The sequence below is a fragment of the Puma concolor genome, chromosome B2 (genome assembly GCF_028749965.1).
Source record: "Puma concolor isolate L17-30 chromosome B2, mPumCon1.1.hap2, whole genome shotgun sequence".
Classification (NCBI taxonomy): domain Eukaryota; kingdom Metazoa; phylum Chordata; class Mammalia; order Carnivora; family Felidae; genus Puma; species Puma concolor.
In genome coordinates, this window is record NC_141671.1 from 26052481 (window position 1) to 26080405 (window position 27925).

General features: G+C 42.1%; 2 protein-coding genes across 5 annotated transcripts in view; both read left to right on the plus strand.

Annotated features, from left to right (window-relative positions):
• SERPINB6 (serpin family B member 6) overlaps positions 1-7351 on the plus strand; it is an 86858-nt gene extending 79507 nt beyond the window's left edge. For all 4 annotated transcript variants that reach the window (XM_086706425.1, XM_086706423.1, XM_086706422.1 and 1 more), the window contains exons 4-7: positions 1269-1386; positions 2416-2558; positions 6472-6627; positions 6808-7351. In XM_086706425.1, coding sequence (XP_086562551.1) covers positions 1269-1386; positions 2416-2558; positions 6472-6627; positions 6808-7212 — 822 coding nt within the window. In that variant the 3' untranslated portion in view covers positions 7213-7351. The remainder of the gene's footprint in view (positions 1-1268; positions 1387-2415; positions 2559-6471; positions 6628-6807) is intronic.
• A 2372-nt stretch (positions 7352-9723) lies between these two features.
• SERPINB9 (serpin family B member 9) overlaps positions 9724-27925 on the plus strand; it is a 63640-nt gene continuing 45438 nt past the window's right edge. The window contains exon 1 of the mRNA XM_086706427.1: positions 9724-10333. The gene's annotated coding sequence lies outside the window, so the exon portion shown is untranslated. The remainder of the gene's footprint in view (positions 10334-27925) is intronic.

The following is a 27925-nucleotide window of genomic DNA, read 5'->3' on the forward strand; positions in this document are numbered from 1 at the left end:
GTGCCCAGTTTGCTTCCAGACTATTTTCTTAGATTGAGAGACTGAAAACATTTTCAAAGGCATTGAGCAACAGCAGAGCAGCAAAGTTGGCGGAGCACAAAGTATCTGAGGACTAAGTAAAACGATATACCTAGATCACCTAGTGCAGTGTCTGTGACATGCTGAGATTTCATAAAACAGCATTGATGATAAGAATTCATCTGGTCCTCGGATGGATGCCGAATCCTCATTTACAGGGAAAGACAAGGAAGCTTCGAGAAACAAAGTGACTTTTTAAAGGCCACACAGCTAATAAGTTGCAGGACTTGTGTTTGTAGCTACATTACTGTGCCACGTGACCTCTCTGACACTATATCAAAGGAGCAATGTGAAATCCTGTAATAGAAAAACAGTCCTGAAAAGGGAAATTAAATATTTAGCTGTAAGCTGGTCAAAAGAAGGATTGGGAAACCATTCCATAGCATGCTTTCCACAAATTAGTTATTTCACTCCATTTACTCTCTATCAGATTTTCTGCTTTTATATGGCATAAAGTATGTGTTCACTAATGTCATCATCATTTAATAGACTTTGTTAACATGATACAGTTTATACTTTTTTTTGAGAGCTGCTCATTCTCTAAAACTGAGCCATCCAAAATGGTAGCCACTAGACACATGTAGCTATTTAAATTTCAGTGTAAATAATTAAAATTACAGTTCAGTATTCAGTTCCTCAGTGGCACTGACAATATTCCAAGCATTCAATAGCAGCACGTGGCACTGTTTTGGGCAGTGCAGATTTGGAATATTGCCATCATCACAGAACGTTGTAGTGGGAGGGGTGGTGTAGAATCATACACTTTCCACCATTGTATGGAACAGCAGGCCCTTGTTTCCAGTCCATTGTTCTGAAATGCACAGGCGCTGTGGCTCTTGCTGTGGGCAGGACTCACAGAGCAAACGCAGCGGCTTGTCAGGAACGACACTCTGTAGTAGCTGCGTCTCCGTGTCTTTGTACTTACCTCACTGATGTGCAGTTAATCCCTCAAAGAATCTGGTAGTTACTGATATTTGATGTTCAGACAACTGTTTTACTTGGTTTAGAAGCTAAGTTTAAACGTAGCTGAAAAACGAGAAATAGGATTTTCAGTTAATTCCTCGTATTTATTTGTATGTTACGTATGTAAATCAAAATTGCCTACATTCTGATTTGGTGCAGTGAAGAAATAAGCTGTAAGTGTTGATTATTTCTGCAGCCATGTGATGATGTTGCTCTGTTTCTCCTAGTCTTTCAAAGACTCCTGCCGTAAATTCTACCAGGCAGAGATGGAAGAGCTCGACTTTATTAACGCTACAGAAGAGTCCAGGGAACACATCAACACCTGGGTAGCCGAAAAGACGGAAGGTGAAAATACACCATTGCTCTATCTTAATAGTAGCTTAGTTGGTCTCACTGTCCTCTTTCACAAGACCATCAAAATGTAAAGAGGAATGATGCTTTTCTCTAAATAACTGTAAATTTTTAAAATCTGCTTCTGAAATACTGTCAGTGTATGCTTATTTTCTCTAGCTCTTCCCTGTTTTTGTCGATGTGTCTGTGATGTCTCTCAGTACTCGGTACAGCTGTTCCAGAATGATCCACTTTGTTGCCATTGTTGTTGTTAATGTTAATGTACAGTAAAGAAAAAGCCAGATACAGGTCTCATCCTGTATAGTTACCGTGTGTTATTGCAGGATCCTTGGTTAGGCCCTTATTCACCTGCAGCTCTTAAACTCTTCTGTGCACTCCTAGCCTCTCACATTTCTGACTGTCCATCAAATCTCTTTCTTCAAGGGACCAAGCATTCCCTTCTGTCCACCTTGTGAATTCAGCCTGCACATACTTCTTTGTTCATCTTCTGTTTTCTTGAAGGCATGGTATTTTTCTTACCAGGGCGTTTTAAGTTTTTGTTGCTACTGTTGTTATAAGGACCAGAATCCCCTTATGTGGTTATATTTGGGGGACTGTGAACTCCTTTATCTGTGTACCTCACAAGGGGATTGCCCAATTTAAATATTATCCCTGATGAGTGCATCAGGAAACTCTTTTTTTTTTTAATTTAAATTCGAGTTAGTTAACATACAGCATAATATTAGTTTCAGGTGTACAGTATACTGATTCGACACTTCTGTGCATTCCTCAGTGCTCATCGAGATAAGTGTTCTTTTAATCCCCTTTACCTATTTCAACTTGTTCCCTGCCCACATCCCACTGGTAACCATCAGTTTGTTCTCTATAGTTAAGAGTCTGTTGTTTTGGTTTGTCTCTCCCTCTCTTTTTTCCCCTTTGTTCCTTTTTCTTGTTTCTTGGATTCCACATATCAGTGAGATCACATGGTATTTGTCTTTCTCTGACCATCGGGAAATTCATTGATTCTTTAATTCTTCTTTTCAGGTAAAATTACACAGTTGTTATCTCCAGGTTCAGTTGACCCAGTGACGAACCTGATTCTCGTGAATGCCATCTATTTCAAAGGAAACTGGGATAGTCAGTTTAACAAAAGCCAGACCACAGAAAGACCGTTTAAAGTCAGCAAGGTAAATATTTCACGTTAACAAAGGAGATTCTTGGAAACAGTCCCTGTGTTCACCCTGGTTTTTAAAACTTGCAAGAAAGCTCATCTCAAGTAGCTTGTGGCCTGTATGGCCTTCAGCAGTCCAGCATAAGGGCTCCCCATCACGCCTTCCCTTTCTCCTTTGCTGTGTCATCAAAAGTAGCTCTGAACTCAGAGGCTTCCGGTCTGGCTCCCCATGTCACCTGCCATACTGTTGCCAGGTGTTCTGCTTACAGTCACAAATCTGATGTCAGTTGTCAGTCTTAAGGTCTTTTTGGCTTTCTAGAACTTTTGAGATAAAGTTTGGACCAAAATATGGTATATAAGGTTCTTTGCAGACCTGGATCCTACCCATTTATCTCCATTTCTCTGTCTTCATTGCCATGAGTACCTATATATTCCTTCCTTTCCAGGAGCATCTGGAAACCTTCCCTAACAGTCCTCCTTCCCCGTGGGGATTTCTGTCCCACTCCTCTCAGTGGCCACAGTGCCCCCTGTGGGTCCTCAGGGTAGCACTGCAGAGGTTGGATACCCAGCACCACCTGAGGAGGGCAGATAGATGGCTGTCTCACAAGTGCCGGGCATGTAGTTGGTACTCAATAAATACTGAACAGATGTCCCATCTGCAGTCTTGTTTGGATGATAAGGATAACAAACACTAATTTTTGTTTAAAAACAAGCAAACAAAAGGACATGTATATAGGATAGACATCATGTTGAGCTATCCCCACATTTGAAGAGGTTATTTGTGGTGGCCTTATATCTTTTCTGTCACCGAATCTAGTATATTCTTTCTTTTTAAATTATCTTTAACTGTAGAGATTTTTGCACATACACCTTAAGTAGACAGAATAGATCAATTACAGCCTGTTCTGGATCACTGACCATGAGTTAGATCTTCTAAACAGACATGAGCCTGAACTTTCAGTTTCTCAAGAAATGTATTTTCCTTCGAGCTTTATTCTTTAAAGAAAAAAACTTTTTTTTACATTTATTTTTGAGAGACAAAGAGAGCACAATCAGGGGAGGGGCAGAGAGAGCAGGAAACACAGAATCCGAAGCAGGCTCCAAGCTCTGAGCGAGCTCTTAGCACAGAGCCTGATTTGGGGCTTGAACCCATGAACCATGAGATCATGACCTGAGCCAAAGTTGGATGCTCAACCGACTGAGCCATGCAGGTGCTCCTATTCTTTTTTTTTTTTTTTTTTTTAATTTTTTTAATGTTTACTTTTGAAGGAGGGAGGCAGAATACAAGTGGGGGAGGGACAGAGAGAGAAGGAGACACTGAATCCCAAGCAGGCTCCAGGTTCCAGGCGCCAAGCTGTCAGCACAGAGCCCGACACAGGGCTCGAACCCATGAGCTGTGACATCAGGATCTGAGCTGAAGTCAGATGCTTAACTGACTGAGTCACCCAGCTGCCCCCCTTTGAGCTTTATTCTGAAATGAGTTGCCCTGTTTTCACCTGGGGAAATTATTTCTTTCCTTGAAATTAATCTTTAATAAGATGTATATTAGGACTTGATTCATGGAAAGTTCATGTCCCCTAGCAGAGACCTGCAGGTGGGCAGGGAGTAGGGCTGCCGGGGTACCGGGGTGGCAGGCGCTCCCAGGGAACCAACTGTCTCTCTTCCTGCTCTGCTATGCTTAGCATGTGGCCCTTTTTCAGGGTCACCGTCATGGCATCTGTCATCCAGGCAGGAGGAAGGGAAAGGACAAAAGGCAGAGCAAAGCCTCCTTCAGGGTTCTGACATTCAGAAAGTGAAACCTGTCTTCTGTATCTCATGGGCCAGAGTTAGGTCTTCTGTCAGGTGTGGCTTCTGCCATAGCTGGGGGGAGGTGAAGACTTCTGTCTTGCTTCCTCATCTCCCCAGTGGAGAAAGACAGAAGGAGGGTAGTAGGTGTTGAGTGCACAGGCCTTTGGGGGGTGGAGGTCGTTGTGTCTGAAAGTGAACAGATTTTAGTTCATCTGGATTTTTAAAATGCCTTTATTTCTAAATAAGATTAAATTTATATACACAGTTGTGTATTTAATGAATCATTCCCTTTCTGAGATTGGATCCTTTTATATTCTAAGACTAGGGGCTTTGAGCCCTGGATAGGTAGAAGGAGAAATTGCCTCAGGCAAGGCTTGGCAAACCGCATGCACCCTGAGGTCAAAGCCAGCCCACCACTTTTTTTTTTTTTTAATAAAGTTTTAACGGAACACAGGCACATCTATTTGTTTAGGTATTTCGTGCTACAACTGTAGAGTTGAGCAGTTGGGACAGAAACTGTATGGTCCATAAAGCTGAAAATATTTACTACCTGGCCTGTTATTATAGAACAAGTGTGCTGATAACTGGCCGAGGACTGAATGAGGAACGAGGAACGAGGGGGCAGGTGTGGCTGAGGCCAGTTCAGGCGAGCCTTTGAGAGGCACCAATGGAAGGCGGTAACAGAAGTTTCTTCCATCTAATACAGAATAATGTGCTGCCCCAGAGAACTGGGGACTGCAGCTTGGGGCCAGACAGATTCACAGCAGCTGTAGGTCTTACACTGCACATGAATCAGGAGCGGAGGAGGGCTGTTGGCTGAGATGTGGTTGCTGTCCTTGGGTCTTTCTTACTGCCTGGCTGGGGATGCACTGGTGGCAAATGCATTTTTCTCCTAGTAAGATGTGTTCATTTTGCCTGGTCCTTTCAGTTTTCCTGTCCTTTAGTTGTTTATCCATTTATTCAGCAGATGTTGGTTTGAGAGCAGGCTTCGTGCAAGGTACTATCACAGTGTGTACAAAACCAGCGACTCATCCCTCCCATGAAGATTAGGTCTTTCTGGGGATGAGACAGCGTACATAAGAAAAGAAGAGTGTATGAGCTAGTGGTAGTGATCCAGAGACAGACACAGAGGAGGGACACAGGTTGTGGATGGGGGTACGGTTTCAGGTGGGCTCTCCAGGTTTTGGGGTCGAACTTGTTGGGACTGACCATGGAACCATCAAGGGGCAAAGGGAGATGGGAGCACAGGGCATGCGGGACAAGCTCTTGTCAGCATTACAGGTCTTTTTAAGGACTTGAGCTTTTTTACTCCCTGGGAGTAGAGGGGGAGCTGCAGAAAGGTGTGATCTCATTTATGTTAATATTTTAAAAGCAGAGCCAATGTGATTTGTTAATGAGTCCATTGTGCGGTGAAAGACAGGAGTCAGGGGTACTCCTTAGTTTTTGACAATGGGATGAGTGGCATTGCCGTCACTTGAGATGAAGAAAATTGTAGGTAGAGCAGACCTGGAAGGGAATATGAAGAGCCCAGTGTGACATATGACATTGGAGGTTTCTTTAATGTACAAATGCAGGTCCCAAGTAAGCAGTAAGATGTTTGGGAGTGTAATATATGTGGAGTACATGGGAGAAGTCCCAGCTAGAAATCTAAGTTGGGGGATTCTGTTTAAAGTCACAGGATTGGGGCGCCTGGGTGGCTCAGTCGGTTAAGCGGCCGACTTCGGCTCAGGTCACAATCTCGCGGTCCGTGAGTTCGAGCCCCGCATTGGGCTCTGGGCTGATGGCTCAGAGCCTGGAGCCTGCTTCCGATTCTGTGTCTCCCTCTCTCTCTGCCCCTCCCCCGTTCATGCTCTGTCTCTCTCTGTCCCAAAAATAAATAAAAAACGTTACAAAAAAAAAAAAAATAAAGTCACAGGATTGAGGTCACCAGGAGACAAGCAGTGTAAGGACTGAGCCCTGAGTACCCCAGGGTTTGGAGGCTGAGGCAATGAAGATGGGCTGGCAAAAGAGGGGGCTGAGGTGGTATTCTGGAAACCAAGGAAGTAAGTGTTTGTAGAACCCAGGCTGGCCAGTTCTGTCGATTTGTCCAATGTGTCCACTGGGTCTTATTTCAACCTAACATTTATCTGTTTCCATTTTAGAATGAGGAGAAACCTGTGCAAATGATGTTTAAAAAATCCACCTTTAAAATAACCTATATTGGAGAAATATTCACCCAAATTCTGGTGCTTCCCTATGTGGGTAAAGAGCTGAATATGATCATCATGCTTCCAGATGAAAACATCGATTTGAAAACGGTAACAAATGCTGAGCAATAATCACGCTATGATCGCAAGGGGATCGTGTGAACAGTTTCTAAAGCTATTGTCACTTCCTGTTACTGTTGTCTCGCCCCGCAAAGCCCAGAGCATTCACATCCCAGCAGATAGTTCTGTTGGGCAGCACGGGTCTGGATCTAAAAATCTTCTCTCTTCTAGGTGGAGAAAGAAATCACTTATGAGAAATTCACAGAATGGACGAGGCCAGACATGCTGGATGAAGAGGAGGTGGAAGTGTTCCTCCCTAGATTCAAACTGGAGGAGAATTACAACATGGAGAACGTCCTTTGCACGCTGGGCATGACCGATGCCTTCGAGCAGGCCAAGGCAGACTTTTCTGGAATGTCGTCCAGGAAAGACCTGTATCTGTCCAGGGTGGTGCACAAGTCCTTTGTGGAGGTCAACGAGGAAGGCACGGAGGCCGCGGCTGCCACTGCGGCCATCATGATGTTGCGATGCGCAAGAATCATGCCCAGGTTCTGTGCCGACCACCCCTTCCTTTTCTTCATCCAGCACAGCAAAACCAACAGTATCCTGTTCTGTGGCCGATTCTCCTCCCCATAAGGAGATGGTTGGCACTGTTCGTGGTCCTTCTCCTCTCTCCTGCTGACCCACTTTTCCTCTGACACTTCACAATGTGCCTACAATGCAAAGTGACCTGTGGTGACAATCCAAAAATAAAAGGCCCCGTTTTGAAATCCCATGTTCTGGACTCGTGTATGTTCGTGTGTTCACATGTCTGATGTTCTCTAGGATCCGAAACTGCCATTCAGGAAGGTCTGTGCTCATGTCGGCCGGGCCAGCACTAGCTGCTTAGCAAACCCCCTGCTCTGAGAGGTCCCATCCATGCTCGTAGCTGCGAGGCCCTCAGGTCTTCACTTGGGCAGAGTGTGGCTCTTTTCCAGGCACAAGAGGGTACCTAGTACCTCTCTCTTCTCTATTCGGTGGCACTGTTAGTGACACACCCTGTGAGGAGCTGCAGGCCTTGGAGACCCCCTGTGGTGAGCTCTATCCCAAAACTTGTTGCAAGCGAGTGTCCCAGAAGTCTGCAGAGAAGCAGGGAGAGCAGTTAACTTAGGAGAGAAAGCAGTCCCATTGGCCACCTGTGTTTCTGCTTTTTTTCTGTGATTGTAGCTTGCAATCCTAGAGATCTGTGGTCACACACCTGTTCAGATGGCCAACAGCCAGTTTCCCTGAACTTTTTTTTTTAATTTTTAAATTGTTTTCATTATTTATTTTGAGGGAGAGTTACAGAGTGTGAGAGGGGGAGGGGTAGTGAGAGAAGGAGATGCAGAATCCAAAGCAGGCTCCAGGTTCTCAGCCCTCAGCACAGAGCCCAATGCGGGGCTGGAACCCATGAACCATGAGATCATGACCTGAGCCGAAGTCAGACACTCAACCAACTGAGCCACCCAGGCACCTCTCCCTGAACATTTTAAATTGCCACCAGGGGCCGGAGATGATTAGACAGGTTGTGTTCACAGTGGTGCAGTCTAAGTCCACATCCTGAGTTGTAAATACCAGACAATTTTGTTTTACTGCAAGTATTAGAGACAAGGTGGCTAAGGTTTCTGTGGCCACTTGTGTTACTTGCTAGAAACATGATCACCATGCTCAGTGACACTGGAACCTATCGACAGGTGAGGTTCAGGTTCAAGTGGGAGGGCTGTGCTGTGTTTTGGAGACACCCTCAAGGACTTCGTCCAGGACCTATCCTGATGCAATCAGAACTTCACTGATGCGATTCGTATTTCCCTTCTGTTGCTGGTCCGCTTTCTCCATTGTACCCAAGCCAACAGCTTAGCCGTGGGGAGAGGCTGGTGATAAGGGAAACAAAGGCAAGAGAAATGTAGCTTAAAATTAAAACTCCTTGCAGCTTGCAGCCGGCTGGTAAACACCTGAAACATACAGAGTGTGACCTTCCTAAAGAAATTCATGCTGCCTTAGTGCCTTAATGTTTATGTTTTATTAAAGTGAAAAGCAACCTTATCTTAGCAGCTAGCCCCTCAAGGTCCTAAAAGCCTTGCTTCAAAATTCCTTAAAAACTTATCTCTATCCCCTCCCCCTACAAACTTAGAAGTATATAATCAGTCACTCCTCACAATCCCAGGACAGCTCTTTCTGCCCACTGGTCCTCTCTATATGCTATAATAAAAATCACCTTTTTGCACCAAAAACGTCTCAAGAATTCTTAACCATTTGCTCACAAACCACGCTTCATAATTTCATCAGCTGGGTCTGAACGAAACAATGTTATGAGTGGTTTGAGAAGACAAAAGAGGGGCTATGTGGGGTTGCTGGTTGGGTCACTGTCATACCCCTATCCCCACCCCCCCACCTGCCGTGCCCCAGCACTGTGTGTGTTTGCTGCTCTCTGGAGAACTGTCAGGCTGTGTCAGTAGTAAGTTACAAACGTGAACATTGGCCGTCAGACCACTAGACCTATAGACCTATAATACAGTAAGACCTTAACCATGTGAAAAGTCACAACGCACACAGAATAAACAACATGCATGCTGCTCTAAGAGCTCCCACAGAATTGTCTCTAAAACTGTAGCTATCAAATTGCCTTTGAATGGTCACTCAATATCTAATTTTAGTAAGAGGCACAGTCACCTGAATAATGTTTCCACATCTTTTATGAAACTGCACCAGAAGACATTTCCATTATGTTCTGCAGTTTCCTGTAAGGATCTACAACATAAAATCCTCCCAGAATTTAATTCTAGGAAGAAGTTGGTCCCACCCATTCACAAAGGTTTACCAAGCACCTGATTTGCATTAGGTGTTTTACATAGATTATTTTATTTGATCCTCAGCAATGAATAAACCCAGGAGGAATCTGAGGCCCAGCAAGTTAAGTAACGTGAACAATTTCTTGCAACCAGCAAAGGGACAGAACTCCAAACTTCTCCTTCTGGTGGGCTGAGACCGAAGCTCCCGCCAGGACAGACAATCAGCAAAGCTGCGCCAGAGAGACGGAAATGTTCCAGCCTCCAACGGGAAGTCTCGCCTCTTGGCTTCTGTTTTACCATCCGGAAAAGCGGGGCTGGGACAATTCTAGCCCCGAAAACACATGAAACTGGATCCTGAACAAGGGCCCTGAGTGTGAAACTAGAGCCGGGCTCCAGGCAACCGGCTAGGGCGCACACCCCTCCAGGACGGCTGGAGGGAAGGTGCTGCGAGGCCCCGCCTCCTTCGATTCAGCCTCAGTTCTCAGAGGAGGGGCCTCAGGGCTGTGGCCTCACTGAGCTTGTAGGCGTCGGAAGCTTGGAGGCCCTGCGCACCGGGTAGTGGCGGCCAGCGGGCCCCTCTGCGCGTTGACCGCAGGGAGGCGGCGGCCGGGCCGCACAGCCTGGGTGGAAATGGATGGACTGCGGATGTCGCGCACCAGCTGATCCTGATCGTACATGCCCGCTGGTGGGCAGCACGGAGCCGGGCGTTCCTGGCAGGTGGAGGCGGGGACCAGGGCACCGGGGATGAAGAATCCCAGGAGGGGCGGCCATTGGAGCAGGGATTGGGTGCACCTAGGAATGTCTCCCGAGTCGTGGGGTCGCGCGCTACTGAGCTCCCTTCCATGCTGGGATTTCACTGCCGTTTCTTAAGATCTGTTCCATAGTGGGCATGACCCAGAATCTGGCTGTTAGGATCATCTTGAGCAGATCCAAAATCCCGTTGGCTTCAGGTGAGAACTGCAAGAAATTTACACGCTAACATGTTTAAAATAGGTTCCAGGATTGTAGATCTATATCTATATCTATATCTATATCTATATCTATATCTATCTATAGATATCTATATCTATCATCTATCTATCTATAGATATAGATATATATCCAAAAAATAATAAGCAAAATATGTGTTTATATACATATATATGTATATCTATACATATATATTTAAATTTTTTCTACAACGAATGTGTGTTCTTACATAATCAGGAAAAATTATTTAAAAACTGTGTACAGGAAAGAAATGCTTTGTTACCTTTAAATATTGTGGAATTGAGTTTGTAGGGTGTGCGGGGTCTGTTCTTTCCTTTTAAAAAGAATATAGTCACCATGCTGTGCATTCTATGCCCAAGATTTATTTCATATACCTGGAAGTTTATGCCTGGAAGTCTGACCATCTTTACCCATTTCACTCACCTTTGCCCCAGCCCTCACCTCTGGCAACCACCAATCTGTTCTCTGTATCTATGAATTTGGGGGTTTTACCCCTTGTTTTAGATTCTCTATGTAAGTGAGATCATATAGTATTTGTCTTTCTCTTATTTCATTAGCATAATGCCCTAAAGGTCCATCCATGTTGTCACAAATGGCAGGATTTCCTTCTTTTTTTATGGCTGAATAATATTCGTGTGTGTGTGTGTGTGTGTGTGTGTGTGTGTGTGTGTGTGTGTGTGTTTACCACATTTTCTTTATCCATTTATCCATCATTGGGCACTTAGGTTGTTTCCATGTCTTGGCTATTTTATATAATGCCACAGTGGACATGGGGGTGCAGATATCTCTTTGAGATAGTGATTCATTTCCTTTGGGTATGTATCCAGAAGTGTAATTGCTGAAGCATATGGTTTCACCAATTTACAATTCCACTAACAGTGCAGAGGGGTTCCCTTTTCTGTACATACTTGCCAACACTTGGGACTTCTCATCTTTTTGATATAATCTTTCTAATAGTTATGAGTTGATTATCTCATTGTGGTTCTGATTTGCATTTCCCTGATGATGAGTGATGCTGAGCATCTTTTCAGTTGTCTGTTGGCCATCTGGATGTCTTCTTTGGCAAAATGTCTATTCAGTTACTCTCCCCAGTTTTGAATTGGGTTGTTTGTTTTGCTGTTGAGTTGTATGAGTCATATATATACCTATATCTATCTACCTATCTACCTATCTATCTATATAAAACATATCTATATGTAGATAGAGGTAGATAGATATATAGATATGAGTTCTTCTTAGATGTATGATTTGCAAATATTTTCTCCCATTTTATAGGTTACCTTGTCGTACCTTTTCATACCATTCCATAGGAGACCATTTTTGGTGATGGTTTCCTTTACCATCATGGTATGGAAACTTTTTAGTTTGAAGTAGTACCACTTGTTTCTGCTTTTGTTGTCTTTGCTTTTGATGTCATATACAAAAAAATCATTGCCAAGACCAATGTCAAGGAGCTCACCCCCCCCCCATGTTTTCTTTTAGGAGTTTTATGGTTTCAGATCTTACGTTTAAATCTTTAACTTATTTTGAGTTAATTTTTGTGTATAGTGTAAGATAGCGGTCCAGAATCATTCATTGCATGTGGCTGTGTTTTCCCAACACTATTGAAGAGACTGTTCTTTCCCTGTTGTGTAGTCTGGGATTCTTTGTTGTGAATTAATTGACCATACATATGTGGGTTTGTTTCTGTTAATATCCATGTTAATCTTCTGTTAATCTATCTTTAATCTGTGTCTGGTTTTGTTTTCAGACCCAATACCATACAGTTTGATTACTATAGCTTTGTAATATAGTTTGAAATTAGGAAGTGTGATGCCTCCAGCTCCGTTCTTTCTCAAAATAGCTTCGACTCTTTGGGGTCTTCTGTGCTTCCACACACATCATAGGATTGTTTGTTCTATTTCTCCAAAACATTTCCCCAGGATTTTGATAGGGGTTACATTGAATCTGTATATTGCTTTGAGTAGCATGGCTATTTTAACAGTATTAATTCTTCCAACCCATGAGCACAGAATGTCATTTTATTTATGTGTCTTCAATTTATTTCATCAATGGCTTATAGATTTCAGTGTACAGGTCTTTCACCTCCTTGGCTAAATTTATACCTAGGTATTTTATTCTTTTTGGTGCAATTGTAATAGGATTGTTTTCTTAATTTCTCTTTCTGATCATTTGTTATTAGTGTATAGATACAGAACTGATTTTTGTATATTGATTTTACATCCTGCAACTTTGCTGAATCTGTTTGCCATTTGTAACAGTTCTTTTTGTGTGTGTGTGTAGACTCCTCAGGGTTATATATGTATGTGTGTGTGTATGTGTGTGTGTATATATATATATATATATATATATATGATATCATATCATCTGTAAATAGAGACAGTTTTACCTGCCTAGTTGCTTTGGCTGGAACTTCCAGTACTATGTTGAATACAAGTGCTGACAGTTGACATCTGATGTTAGAGAAAAATCTTTCAGTTTGTCACCAATGAGTATGATTTTAGCTGTGGGCTTGTCATATATGGCCTTTATTATGTTGAGATGTGTTCCCATCACACCTGCTTTGTTGAGGAACACTTGTCATGAATGGATGTTGAATTTTGTCAAATGCTTTTTCTGCATCTATTGGGTTGAGTATATGATTTTTATCCTTCGTTGTGTTAATGTGATGTATCATGTTGATTGATTTCTGGATGTTGCATTCCTGGAATAAACCCCGCATGATTGTGGTGTATGATCCTTTTAATGTACTGTTGAATTCATTCTGCTAATATTTTGTTGGGGATGTTCTTTCCTTTGAAGTCGTCATAAATACCTGCAAGGATGTTCTCTCACATTTCTCCTATCTTATTCTCTTTCCTCCTCAAGTTCTTATATCAGTTCATTCTTTCAAACTACTCAGTGTTAAAGTATCAGTGCAGGCACAGTTGTGGTTGGAATAGTCCTGTCTGAATTTGGCCAGTTGGCCTACAGTGGCCATGCAGATGGTGGCCAGAGCCAGGAGAGATGCCTGTCCTTGGATGCATTTCAGTATCTTTATTTCAATAAAATACTTTGACTTCATATTAATCTTTCTGAAGCTTTCATACATGGTCTGAGGAGAGGAGAATGGAATCATCAGTTAAGGCCCAACTATTTTGTGAATGTACTGAGGCCATGTTTTTATTCACTTCCTTGCTGTGACAGTTTGGATCTTGGTAAACAGGGCAAGCCTTGCAGTCAGATGGAACCTGCGAAACTATATGTAGCAATCAAGACACAAATCAATCTTAGCCAAAATATGCTGAGAATCAAACAAAACAAAATAGAACAAAACGAAAAAATGACTCATTGCACATGGCTAGCACAGCCTTGATAATATAAGGATAGTATGGAAAAGTTGAATTTATCCCAGGAATCCAGTCAATGCAACGTGATAAAATTAACATCATCTGTGTCTCATTCTTAGAACAAAGGAGAAAAATTTTAATAGCAGATGCAGAAATAGCTATCTAACCTTACAGGAGAAGACAGTGGAAGACAGTGGCTAATTGATACAATAATAGACCCATTTATTGATAGTTGTTTTTTGATAAGCTAGAGCAAATGCAGAGCCCTTTACATACACCAACTTAATTTCCATTGCTCTCTTTTGAGATAAATGCCACTTATATATTGCTGTTATTATTTTAATATGTAGATAAAACTTTAGATAAGTTTTCTTCTCAAGGTTAGAAAAGTGTTCCAAATCTCATTAAAAACCCTCTCTTTTTACAGTCATTTAGATACTTTCTTAGAATGCCAAGGGCAATTATATTACAGTTTTTCTTGAAATTCACAGGCATACATGTAACTCTCCTAAAAAGTAGTGGGCTGCAAAGGGAAATGAATGCTGAAAGTAGGTGTCAGAACTTCTCTGTGAGCTTGTAGCTAACTTAAAAATATTCTTTTTTAGAAGTAACATTTCCTTTTCCTCCCCTATTCTTAGAAGAAATAGATCAACACACAGCTGAAATCAAATTAGAGAACCATTCACATATTTTTCTGAAAACTTAGAATTATTCTTTTAGTATCTAAAGCCTATGTAACACGTATACACATCTGTATAACGTGAAATATTAAAGTGTGAAATCATGGGCGCCTGGGTGGCTTAGTCAGTTGAGCATGCGACTCTTGGTTTCTGCTCAGGTCATGATCTTAGGGTTCATGAGTTCAAGTCCCGCATCGGGTGAGCCCCACTTCTCTCTCTCTCTCTCTCTCTCTCCCCCTCCACCCCCTCTTGCCTCTTGCTCACTTGTGCATCTCTCCCTCTCTCTAAAAAAAAAAAAAGAATGAATGAATGAAAGAAGGAAAGAAAGGAAAGAATCAGGCTCTGTGCTGACAGACAGATTTTGTGTCTCCCTCTCTCTCTGCTTTGGATTTGTGTGCCCCTCTCTCTCTGCCCTCCCCTGCTCATGTTCTGTTTCTCTCTCTCTCTCTGTCAAAAATAAAATAAACATTAAAAAATAGAAATATATTTTTTTCAAAAGATTATAAATTAAGTAGCATAAGTTAAAAAACATAAAGCAAAATTTTAAAAATATACTGATTATCTAAATGTTTAAAAAATAAATAGAGTATTCTTGCTACCTATATTTTGCTTCTTAGCTGAGTCTGCTGAAATGTCACTGGTATATTTCTCAAACATTTATTTTTCAATATGATCTTATTAGAAATTTTTGACAATTTTTCATCCATTGTATTATTAGCAAATTTGAAATTACTGTCATCGTCAATCGACTCTGGTCTGTTGACGGCCTCTTGGCTTCATAGGCACGTGGCCTTTACAGCCACTCTGAGCCCTTGTCAGAAGGGCCACACTTGGTTTAATGCTTTCTTACTATCATCTTGAATCTCCAAGTTTTGATCAGAGCGTCCTTCATTTTCATTTTGCACTGGATCCTGCAAATTATGTAACCAGAACTGCTGTAGATTACAGCATTTTTTTTTTTAACTGAGAAAACACTCTTTTTTCAGGTGCTGAGGGACCTAGGTAAGTTTAGAGCAAATTGTGAAAAATAAGGATCTTCGCAGTTCTATTTTTTTCATATTAAAATTGATAAAGCAAATTTTCAACCTTTAATAAGTTTGTGGGCCCTGCTCCTGGGCTCCCAGGGAAGCTCTACTTGAACTTTTACCAAGGTCAGAATGACTTCACCAAACCAGAACATGAGCTCTCTTTCTGCCCCAGCACATATTGTACATCTGCTTCCTTAGCAAATAACCTAGAAGAAACATTTCAAGTCTCCCTAACTTCCCATCTATACCTGGAAGCCTGAACCTTGCACATGCTAAAAGCATAAGAGAAAGTTTGTTATTTTCTGTAATGTCTTCTGTTATGATGATTTGTAACTCTTGATGCAACAAAAAACGTACGTAACTCTGTATTGCACATGGCCTCCCTGCAGCACTCTCTTCGTGAAGATCTAGTATCCCCAATAGTCGTCCTTCCTTGAGCTGAAATAAAGCTCTCATCCTTTTCTTTTTTTAGAAATTCTAAAAGATTTGTTCATTTTGCGTTGACAAAGTGTGTAAATGTGTAAATATTTCAGTGGGAATATTTCCATATGTACGGTCGTTTTGCCTGCACACAACATGTATTTCTTTTCTGAATATTTTTATAGGACAAAACTTATCAAATGATTTGTCTATATAATTCTTTTCAAGTTTTCAACAAATTTATATGCTACAAACTTTTGGACCCAGTTTCATTGGATTCTTATATAGAGTATACATTTATCCAATTAAAAATAGAAACTCTATCTAAAGATTCTTCCCTCCCCCCCTGCAGCCAGGATATTCCAAAATTCAGTTATAGACTTTCAGAATTCAGTCCTGTATACAGTTGAGCTCAGGTTATTTTGTCACTTTCTGCATGTTCTTGTAGGTACAACTTTGAATTTTGTGTTTGACAATTTCCAAATCATCAAAATTTTATTTTAAAGACTCCACTCTGAATACTTTGATTAAACATTTCTAATTGATTTTGAACAAAATGCACGTGACATTTAGGAGACTCACTTCAAAGGTTAATATCATCATTGGACATTTAGGCTAATTTAAGATGATTCTTCCATAAAGCACATGTAACTATATTCTATCTGCTGATAGACGCCAAAGAGGAAAAGCATGTACTAGATGCCAAAGAGGAAAAGCATGTACTTCCACGTTGACGTGTGTATTGTCTTCATCAGCAGCTTCATCACAAATAGTTTGTGGTTGTGATGATATAAAAAATATTTTTAAGTTTGCACAACTACATACTATGTTTCTTGGAAGAATATTGCAACTTGTTATCGCAGTCTGATTGGTGTGTATATTATAACCAGCTCCAAGTCATTTCTTCTCCACAGGTTTTTAATTTAGTAAGAATATTGTTTTTGCACAGGGTATGTTCCATCAAAATTTGATTCATATTGCCATTACAAAAATCTTCACTGGTACACATTTTAACTAAGTTAATAACAGCATTTATTCACAGAGTATTACATATTTCACCTCTGGGAGACACAACTCCCAAAAGCTTAACTTTGATTCTATCGATGAATGAAATGAAAAACTTAAACTGCTTTTTTATTTGAAGCCTTGATGAAACTGGCTTTCAAAATATGTAATTTGTCTTCTGGTACTGGAACTAACACTTTCACCTATTGGTTTACCTTTTGAAAATGGCAGAAACTAATTTAGAATAACAGTCATTTGATCAAATGAAAAGTCTGCTTAACAAAGTCACATGTACAATCACCCCCCCCCCCCCCGAGCTCCACTTATTAGATTGTCATCTGTGGGTAGAATTTTCTTAAATTACTGCCTTTTGAAGGAAATGCTGGTATTTTCTTTGAGTGAGAGAGAGAGAGAGTGCGCGCGCAAGAGAGAACATGCGCACAGGTGGGGGAGGGGGAGAGAGAAAGGAACAGAGAATCCCGAGCAGGCGTGTGGAGCCTGATGTGGGGCTTCAACTTATGAACTGTAAGATGATGACCTGAGCTAAAACCAAGAGTTGGATGCTTAACCAGCTGAGCCACCCAGCGCTGGTATTTTCTTTTGGATAGTATCTTGGTCTTCACATGGTTGGGGATCTCGCTGTGCTACCCACTATGGTGGGTGGTACACACCAATCTGTGCACATTACACACTCTGTTTCTTGAGATAAGAAAACACAGTACTTAATTTTTGAGCCCACCACTTGCTGAAATGATTTATTGCAAAATAAAGAAGTATGGGGCGCCTGGGTGGCTCAGTCGGTTAAGTGTCCAACTTCGTTTCAGGTGTGATCTCACCATTTATGGGTTCGAGCCCTGTGTTGGGCTCTGTGCTGACATCTTAGCGCCTGGAGCTGGTTTCAGATTCTGTGCCTCCCTCTCTCTCTGCCCCTCCCCCACTTGCACTCTGTGTCACTCTCTCTCAAAAATAAATAAATATTTTAAAAAATTAAAAAAAAAAAGAAGTACAACCACACAAAAAATGTCTGTAGGTTTTCACTCAATAATGAATGATAAAGTCACTGTTGCCAGAGAGCTTAGACTTTTTTTTCTATAATCTCTATAACCAGATTTTCTATAATACATCATAACTGGATTGGTCAGCCTCTATTTCCCTGTACATATTTTACATATGTCTACACTATGATTTTCCATGTTTCCAACTGACTTGCCATATGGTGGCCTCTCATATGCCTTGTATGAACCATGGCACAACCAAGTGGCAGATGAGGAAAGAAGTACCAAATACTTCTCCCACCGACGCTGGAGACCAGAAGGACTTACCTGTACCTAGCTGCTATGACCAAGCATACCACCTTGCCAACAGATATGCTGTGGTTTTATCAGTACGGTAGTTCCTTATATAGGCATACCTCGGAGATCTTGAGGTTTGGGTTCCAGACCACCATACTAAAGCAAATATTGCAATAAAGCAAGTCAAATGAATTTTTAATTTCCCAGTGCATATAAAAGATATGTTTATACTATAGTCTATTAAGTGTGTAGTAATAGCATTATATCTAAAAAACGTACATAATTTAAAAATACTTTGTTGCTAAAAATGCTAACCATCATCTGAGCCTTTAGTGAGTAATCTTTTTTTTTTAATTTTTAAGTTTATTTATTTATGAGAGATAGAGACAACATGAGTGGGGGAGGGGCAGAGAGAGAGGGAGACAACCCGAAAGAGGCTCCAGGCTCTGAGCCGTCAACACAGAGCCAGATGCGGGGCTTGAACTCAGAAACCATGAGATCATGACCCGAGCCAAAATTGGATGCTTAACTGACTGAGCCACCCAGGTGCCCTTAGTGAGTAATCTTTTTGCTGATGGAGGGTCTCACCTTCTTGTTCATGACAGTTGATGGATCAGGGTGGTGGTTGCTGAAGGTTGGGGTGCTGTGGCTATAACTTAACAATGAAGTTTGCTGCATTGATTGACTCTTCTTGTCCTGAGCAATTTCTTTGTAGCATACAATGCTCTTTGATAGCATTTTACTCATAGAAGAACTTTCAGAATTGGAGACCATCTTCTCAAATTCTGCCGCTGCTTTATCACCTAAGTTATGTAATATTCTAAATCTTGTGCTGTCACATCAACAATCTTCACAGCATCGTCACCAGGAGAAGCTTCCATCTCAGGAAACCACTTTCTTTGCTTCTCTGTAAGAAGCAGCTTCTCATCCATTCAAGTTTGATCATGAGATGGCAGCAGTTCAGTCACATCCTCAGGCTCCACTTCTAGTTCTCTCGCAGTTTCTGCCCCCCCTTCAGTTACGTCCTCCACTGAAGTCCTGAACCCCTCAAAGTCATCCATGAGGGTGGGAATCAACTTCTTCCAAACTCCTGCTCATGTTGATATTTTGACCTTTTCCCATAAATCGGGAATGTTTTGAATGCCGTTTGGTGAATCCATTCCAGAAGTTTTTCAGTTGACTTTGCCCAGATCCATCAGAGCAGTCATGCTCTATGGCACCTCTAGCCTTACAAAATGTGTTTCTTAGATAATAAGACTTGAAAGTTGAAATGACACCTTGATCCATAGGCTTCAGAATAGATGTTGTATTAGCAAGTGTGAAAACAATATTCATCTTGTACATTTCTGTTGGAGCTCTTGGTTGACCAGGTGCATTGTCAACGAGCAGGAATATTTTGAATCCTTTCTTTTGAGCAGTGGGTCTCAACAGTGGCCTTTAAATATTCAGTAAACCACATTATCAACAGATATGCTGTAATCCAGGCTTTGTTGTTCTAGAGCACAGGCAGAGTAGACTTAACATAATTCTTAAGGGTCCTAGGATTTCTGGATGGCGAACGAATATTGGCTTCAACTTCAAGTCACAAACTGCAAAGCCCCTAATAAGAATGTTAGCTGACCTTTGAAGCTTTGAAGGCTGGCATTAACTTTTCTTCTCTAGCTATGCAAGTTTTAGATGGCATCTTCTTCCAATAGAAGTCTGTTTTGTTGGGGCGCCTGGGTGGCGCAGTCGGTTAAGCGTCCGACTTCAGCCAGGTCACGATCTCGCGGTCCGGGAGTTCGAGCCCCGCGTCGGGCTCTGGGCTGATGGCTCAGAGCCTGGAGCCTGTTTCCGATTCTGTGTCTCCCTCTCTCTCTGCCCCTCCCCCGTTCATGCTCTGTCTCTCTCTGTTGCAAAAATAAATAAATGTTGAAAAAAAAATTAAAAAAAAAAAAAGTCTGTTTTGTTTACATTGAAAATACGTTGTGCAGCTGGCTTCGTTAATGACCTTAGCTAGATCTTCTGGATAGTTTGCAGCACTTGCTGCTTTCCCTTGCACTTTGATGTTACGGAGATGGCTTCTTGCTGAAAACCTCATGAACCAGCCCCATCTAGCTTCAGACTTTTCTTCTGCAGCTTCCTCACCTCTCTCAAACTTCATAGAACTGAAGAGAGTCAGGGCCTTGCTCTGGATTAGGCTTTGGCTTCAGGGGAGGTTGTGGATGGTTTCATCTTCTATCCAGACCACTGAAACTTTCCCCATATCAGCAGTAGGGGAGTTTCACTTTTTTATCATTCATGTGCTCCCTGCTTTGGCACTTTTAATTTCCTTCAAGAGTTTTCCCTTTGTGTGTACAGCTTGGCTGTTTGCCACAAGAGGCCTGTCGTGGTTTTTGACATGCTTTGCTCGTTCTTGTAATCATTTCTAGATTTGATTTAAAGTGAGACATGTGTAACTCTTCCTTTCCATTGAACAGTGATTAATTTCAATATTTTCAATATTGTTGTGTCTCAAGGAGTAGGAAGTCCCGAGAAGGGAGAGACATGGAGGAATGGCCAGTCAGTGAAGCAGTCAGAGCACAACAATATTTACCAGTTAAGCTCTCCATCTTATATGGGCATGGCTGGTGGCACCCCCAACAATTACAATATAACATCAAAGATCATTGGTCCTAGGGGCGCCTGTGTGGCTCAGTCGGTTAAGTGTCCAACTTTGGCTCAGGTCATGATCTCACAGTTCGGGAGTTCGAGTCCCATGTTGGGCTCTGTGCTGACAGCTCGGACCCTGGAGCCTGCTTTGGATTCTGTGTCTCCCTTTCTCTCTGCCCCTCCCCTGCTCACACTCTGTCTCTCTCCCTCTCAAAACTAAATAAACATCAAAAAAAGTTTTAAAAAAAGATCACTGGTCATAGATCATCATTACCAATGTAATGACAAAGTTTGAAATATTGCAAGGATTACCAAAATGTGAGACACAGACACAAAGTAAGCAAATTCTGTTGGAAAAATGGTATCAATAGACTTGCTTGATGCAGGGTTGCCACAGGCCTTCAATCTGTTTAAAACAAAAACAGTATCTGCAAAGCTCAGTAAAGCACAGTGTGATAAAACGAAGCGCAGTAAAGTGAGGTCTGCCTGAATGATGTGCTTGAAAAAAGGGAGGGCTTGGAAAGGGTCAAGAAAAAAGAAATTCACTAGTTGCCTTTTAGATTTAACCTCAGGTTATAGTGAGTAGTGCGAACTCTATGAATTGCTGCGTCAGTTACCAATTTACTCTCTGCTCTATCTCCACTGTTCACTGAATCAGTATTACTACTTCACCAGCAGGTACAATGTTGGATTCGTCAGTAGGGAGCGCTGGAGAGACAGTTCGAGGAGACAGCAGTGGAAAGGCCCTGATTTCCCTCCCAGATGCTGGTCCTCCTATGGTTATTCAGTGCAGGGGCCAGCAACCCACAGTGACCGTTTCTACCTGCATTCCCATGCTTTCCCTGTGCAGTGGCCTTTCTGCAGTCACAAAGCCCACAACCCCATTCTGCAGTCATTAAACCTGCAACCCAGGCAACTGTATCCCATCCTGGCATTTTGCTTCTACAGACCAGCTTCTCCCACCAGCAACAGCGTCTCTGGACCAGCTCTGACCCGTGCCCTCTGGCCGGTGGCTGGCTTTGTGTTCCTGTGGCAGTCACCCCCTCTTCAAAGAGCTCTGGACCTCAGTAGGGTTCTCCCAGGTCGTTGGTCCTTTCGTTGTGTTTCATTGTCCACTCTTCTCAGCCCTGAGGTAGCAGCTGGCCCTTTGCACTGCCTGCTTCTGCTCTCCTGGATCCCATTTCACTCCTTTGCTTAATGAGCAATTCTGTATACTGATTCCCCTGTTCAAATAATGGAGGTAGCTATGTCTCCTAAGTGGGCCTTGACTGATACTGCACATGAGAGTCACACACTGTCAGCCAAGACCATGGCAGAATCTTTACATACTAAACAAAGGTCTACCAAGCCTCTCCTGGTTTAGTTTAATGTAACTATTAGCAGAAATCCATTAAAAATGAAAAAGCTAGGACAGATGCTGAACAGATGGTCTGAAATCAGGACAATAGGTATTAATGGGACTGTCCCAGGCAAACCAAGGTGTATGAATTATACTATACCACATTCCTAGAGGATATGAGGGTTATGTTTCTATTTAACTTACTACCTGCAGTGCTAGTCAAAGCCCCCCGAAAAGGAATGAACATATTTAGGAGACAAACAGACTGCTCTAATTATTTGTCACACAACTCCTTATCATTTAATAAAGTCGACCTTTTTTTTTTTTTTTCCAGACAAAATGAGCTCAGGATCTTTTGAACAATGGTAGTAGTAGGTCTCTTGGTAATGACAGTACTCAAAATTTGGTTTGATTCATCCTTATGCAATCAAGACTAACTGCTTGGTACACAGGAGTCATTCTGAGTCTTTAACTTTGTGTGTGTGTGTGTGTGTGTGTGTGTGTGCGTGTGTGTGCATATCATCTCCTGGGCCCTCAATTCCACTTTTACTGTGTGCATCATTGCTTTGCTAGAGCATATCCTGTGGGAGCTTTCTGCAAAATTGTCTCATGGGAGGTATGTTTTTGGAGACCTCTTTGTATAATTTTTTTTTTTTTTTGAAGGAGAGAGAGACAGAGCATGAGCGGGGGAGGAGCAGAGAGAGAGGGAGACACAGAATTTGAAGCAGAGACTTCTTTGTATAAAAAGGTCTTGATTTTACCATTATTTTGGCTACTATTTTGAATGGGAGTATAATTTTGGTTTGGAAACTTTTTTTCCTCAAATTCTTAAAGATGTTGCGCTCTAGAATTCTCTCTTCTAATGTTGCTGTTAAGAAGTTTAAAGACATTCTGATATTCGGTCCTGTGCACCTGTGTATGGGAGTTTGTTTTCCTCTTGAGATGTACAATCTTTGCTTTATCTGTTGTTCTGTATTATGATGATGTGTAGGGATGAGTGTCTGCAAGGGGATTTGGTAAACATTTTAAGTCTAGAAGGCAGGTCCTTAATTTCTGGGAAAACATTTTAAAAAATGTTCTCACATTTTTAACACTTTCTTCTTCTCTGGCTTCACTTTCTGGATAATACAGTCGACCTTTGAACAGCATGGGTTTGAACAGCATGGGTCCATTTATATGCAGATCTTTTTCAGTAACTGCTGTACAGAACTATAAATATACTTTCCTTATGATTTTCCTCATACCATTTTCTTTTCTCTAGCTTAGTTTATTGTAAGAATACAGTATATAATACAAAATAACATACAAAATTTGTGTTAATTGACTATGTCATCAATAAGTCTTCCAGTCAACAGTAGGCTATTAGTAGTTAAGTTTTGGGGGGGCCAAAAGTTATACACAGATTTTTGGCTGTGTGGTTGGGGGGGGTGCCCCTAATCCCGTGCTCTTCAGAGCTTGATTGGACTTGCAAATAACACCCTTAAAATTAAGGGAGGGAATGACAGTGCCCTAACCAGGCACTACTGTCAGTTAGCAGTTGCTATTATGTCACAAATGCTTGTTTCTTTCACAAGTTGATTGAAATACAAAACCTGGCAAACTAATTAATGTGATGCTTTTGAAATTGAGGTACCGGGTTGTTTCTGCACATTCCTAGGTCCATATGTGTCCACAACATTTCTTTCTAATAGCATGCTTTCATTTTGGTAGTCCTCTAAACATTTGAATATGAGCATGCTTTCGATTATCTGCATGATCATTTGAGAGTGGAGTATTCTGGATTTAGGATCATGCTGATACGAAGCAGTACAAGTCGCATTGTGGCAGGGTAGTGAAATAGGACAGAAATAGATCTTACATAGTGATTCATGAACTCTGTGGACTGGCCAAATAGCCAGTTTTAGGTCAGTTTGAATGGAGAGCAGTGGTGGGGACACTGGGGAGAAGAGACTTCGGCAAGTCAAACCCATGCATTGGTGTAGATGGGTACACTGAACTCAACAGAAAGGGAAAAACACAGTATCGTTTTCAAGTTGAAATGGAAGTTTTGTTCCAGCAAAGCAGTGTCACAGGTAATGAGAAGATGACTGCATAGAACCCTTCAGTCTGTTCTCAGGAAGTGAAAGCTCCGTGCCCTAAGCGTTCACACAACCACACCCTAATCCTTAGTGACACTCGTTCACCATAATTAAACTCCTCCTCCCTCACTGATGGGTGGGACACTCTTTTTTGTTATTATTTTAGAGAGAGCCTGAGAGCAAGCTGAGGAGAGGGGCAGTGGAGAGAGAGAATCTCAAGCAGGCTCCACACTCAGCATGGAGCATGATCCTGTGACACTGGGATGGTGACCTGAGCTGAATCAAGAGTTGGACACTTAACTGACTGAGCCACCCAGGCACCCTGGCACTCTTTAATATTGTCTTGTGACAATATTGTTACTACAGGGTATGGCAGAAAGAGCTTGCTAAGGAAAAGAGGCCTATGGACCACAGCCTTATTTCTTGCATGAACTGTCTGTGGGACCCACAGTGAGCCACACAAATGACATCTCTTTCCCTCTCCTCCGCTGGAAAACATGAGGAGTAGAGTCAGCAGTCTATGTGCTTTCTAGCTCTGACAGTTCATGATGCTATCTCTGTTCTCCTGGGATGAATTAACAGAGGCAAATGCATTGTTTTCACTCCACATCTTCTTGAAACCATGAAAACCTGTTGGGAATGTTGCCGGGAGAGTGGGAGGGGAGTCAGGGGAAGTGCAGGTGGTTGTTGCTGAAGTCTATGGCTGATCACTGAATGTGGACATTCCAACTCCCAGTGAAGGCTAAGAAGGCCTCCTCACAATTAGTTCCCAGCAAACTTTTCAATGTGAAATATTACCACATCTAACGATACGGACTACAGGATCTCAACCTGTAGGAACTCTGGCTGTGCCTGGACTCCCCAGCCCTCCCGGACAAGCAGAAGTCTGAGATGGAGGGCCTGGAGTTTAGCCAGAAAGTGAGCTTGGGGTATATCTTTCCTAGGGTCTCCAAAGTTCTGAGCCAAGGCAATCAGAAAAACCACATCAAGGAGTTGGGGCTTGGGAACCACACATAATACAAATATTAGTTGAAGAGGTGTGAAAAATGAGGTATGGGTTAAGAAGGGCAGAATGTGAAACTGAGAATAGTGTCTCTGAATCATGACTGGAAACTTCTCATCAGGCACCTTTGGCCACACTGATGGGGAAGGCCTCTGTATCCCCTGCCTCAACCCCGTGACACACTTCCTCATCTCTCACCTTCACTGTGCTTGCCTAACATCATGCCTCACTGCTCGTGGTGGTGGCCTCCCACAATATACTCTTCATAATGCAGCCAGAGAAATTATTCTAAAGTGTAGCCAGAAATGGCTACACGTCTCCCCACTTAAGATCCTTTGGTGATTCCCCATAACCCACGAGACAAAGAGGAAAGTCAGTGTGATGATTAAGTTTATGTGTCACCTATGGCTGTGCCATAGTACCGAAATATTTGGTCAATACCAGTCTGAGTATTGCTGTGAAGGTATTTTTTTTTTTAATTTTTTTTCAACATTTTTTATTTTTATTTTTGGGACAGAGAGAGACAGAGCATGAACGGGGGAGGGGCAGAGAGAGAGGGAGACACAGAATCGGAAAAAGGCTCCAGGCTCCGAGCCATCAGCCCAGAGCCTGACGCGGGGCTCGAACTCACAGACCGCGAGATCGTGACCTGGCTGAAGTCGGACGCTTAACCGACTGCGCCACCCAGGCGCCCCATGTGAAGGTATTTTTAAATATGAAATTAACATTTAAATCAGCAGACTTTGAGTAAGGTAGATTACTCACAGTAATATGGGTGGGCCTTATCCAGTCAGTTTACCTTGAGAGAAAATGACTGAGGTTACCTGAGGAAGAGGGAATTCTGCCTTCCAACTTGAGCTGCAGCATCAACTCTTCCCTGCCCTAGAGATTTTGGAACTGCCAGCCTCCATAATTGCATGGGGAAAGATCGAGAGAACTCTCCCTCAGTGGTCCATGGTCCTCAACCTTTGCCCCACTCTAGAATCCATCCCACTGCCTGGATTTCCACTCAAGTGATCCTCCCTTAATTGATTTGGGGTTCAGAATGGCCATAGGAGTTTTTTGAAATAGGAGAGGCAAATGCTACTTGGAGGTATCTGGGAAAGCTTCCTGGAGGAGGCACTGTTTGAACTGAATTGTGACAGAGCAACTAGGGTGCCAGGCACCCTATGTGTACATGTAGAGGAATATGCATGTAGGATATGGAGGGATGACAAAAAGTTTACCACAGCTGGAAAGGAAAGAAGACAGAGTCAAGATCTTAAGAGACTTATGCTCCTTGATTGACAATTTGGACTTGATCTTTGAGATAAGAGGGTGTTATGAAGGATGATCAGATTTGGAATGATTATTTGGGATCCAGTGTGGAGAGCAGGTTGGCATGGATCAGGTGAAGGAGAGAAAGGAGGAGAGCCTCATCCAAGCAGTGGAGGTGACGAGGAGAGGGTGGATGGGAGGGATGCTAGGATGATAGAAGTGACAGGGCCTTTGATCATTTAGCTGTGGGGTGAGGCAGAGGGCTCCCTCCAGGTTTCTGAGAGATGTCTAGTAGTACAGAGACTGGAAAAGCCTGCATACAGCTCAAGATATAGGCTAGAGATTTGGACATAATCAGTAAGAGTCAAAACTTGAACCTGTACATATAGCTGAAGTCATCCAAGAAGAGCATATTACAGAATGAAAGGAAGAGAGCTTAGAATGGAATAATGGAACATTTCAGGTTGAAGTAAAGGAATCTGGAGAGAAAGGAAAGGGACTAGGAGAGTCCTCTGGAGATCCCAGCAAGGCAGCAACAGCAAAAGAGCAGAACATTGCCAACATAAAATGAAATAAGAGCCAGGGTATGTTTTTTTTTTTTTTTGTTTTTTTTTTTTTTTTGGTTGTGACAATTAGAAGGTCATTGGTGACCTATGGGGGCAGTTTTGGGGAATTTTGGGGTGAAAGTCAAACTTCAGTGGGTGAGGAATAAATCAGAAGATCAGAAAAAGGCAACAGTTAATGTAAACTTTAAAACATTTTTATTTATTTATTATTGTTTAAAAACATAATTTATTGTTAGGTTAGCTAACATACGGTGTATACAGTGTGCTCTTGGTTTTGGGGGTAGATTCCCATGATTCATCACTTACACACAACACCCAGTGCTCATGCAACAGGTGCTCATCACCTTTTTTCCCCCTCCCACCCTCTGCATCAACCCTCAGTTTGTTCTCTGTATTTAAGAGTCAATTATGGTTTACCTCCCTCTCTGTTTGAAACTATTTTTCCCCCTCCCTTTCCCTATGGTCTTCTGTTAAGTTTCTCAAGTTCCACATATGAGTGAAAACATATGATATGTTTTCTTTCTCTGACTGACTTGTTTCACTTAGCATAATACCCTCCAGTTCCATCCACTTGTTGCAAATGGCAGGATTTCATTCTTTCTCATTGCCAAATAGTATTACATTGTATATATTAACCACATCTTCTTTATCCATTTATCAGTTGATGGACATTTGGGCTCTTTATATAATTTGGCTATTGTTGAAAGTGCTGCTGTAAACATTGGGGTACATGTGTCTTTATGAATCAGCACTCCTGTATCCTTTGGGTAAATTTCTAGTAGTGCTATTGCTGGGTCATTTTTTGAGGAACCTCCAGCTAATCTTTGACAAAGCAGGAAAGAGTATTCAATGGAAAAAAGACAATCTCTTTAGCAAATGGTGCTGGGAGAACTGGACAGCAGCATGCAGAAGAATGAAACTGGA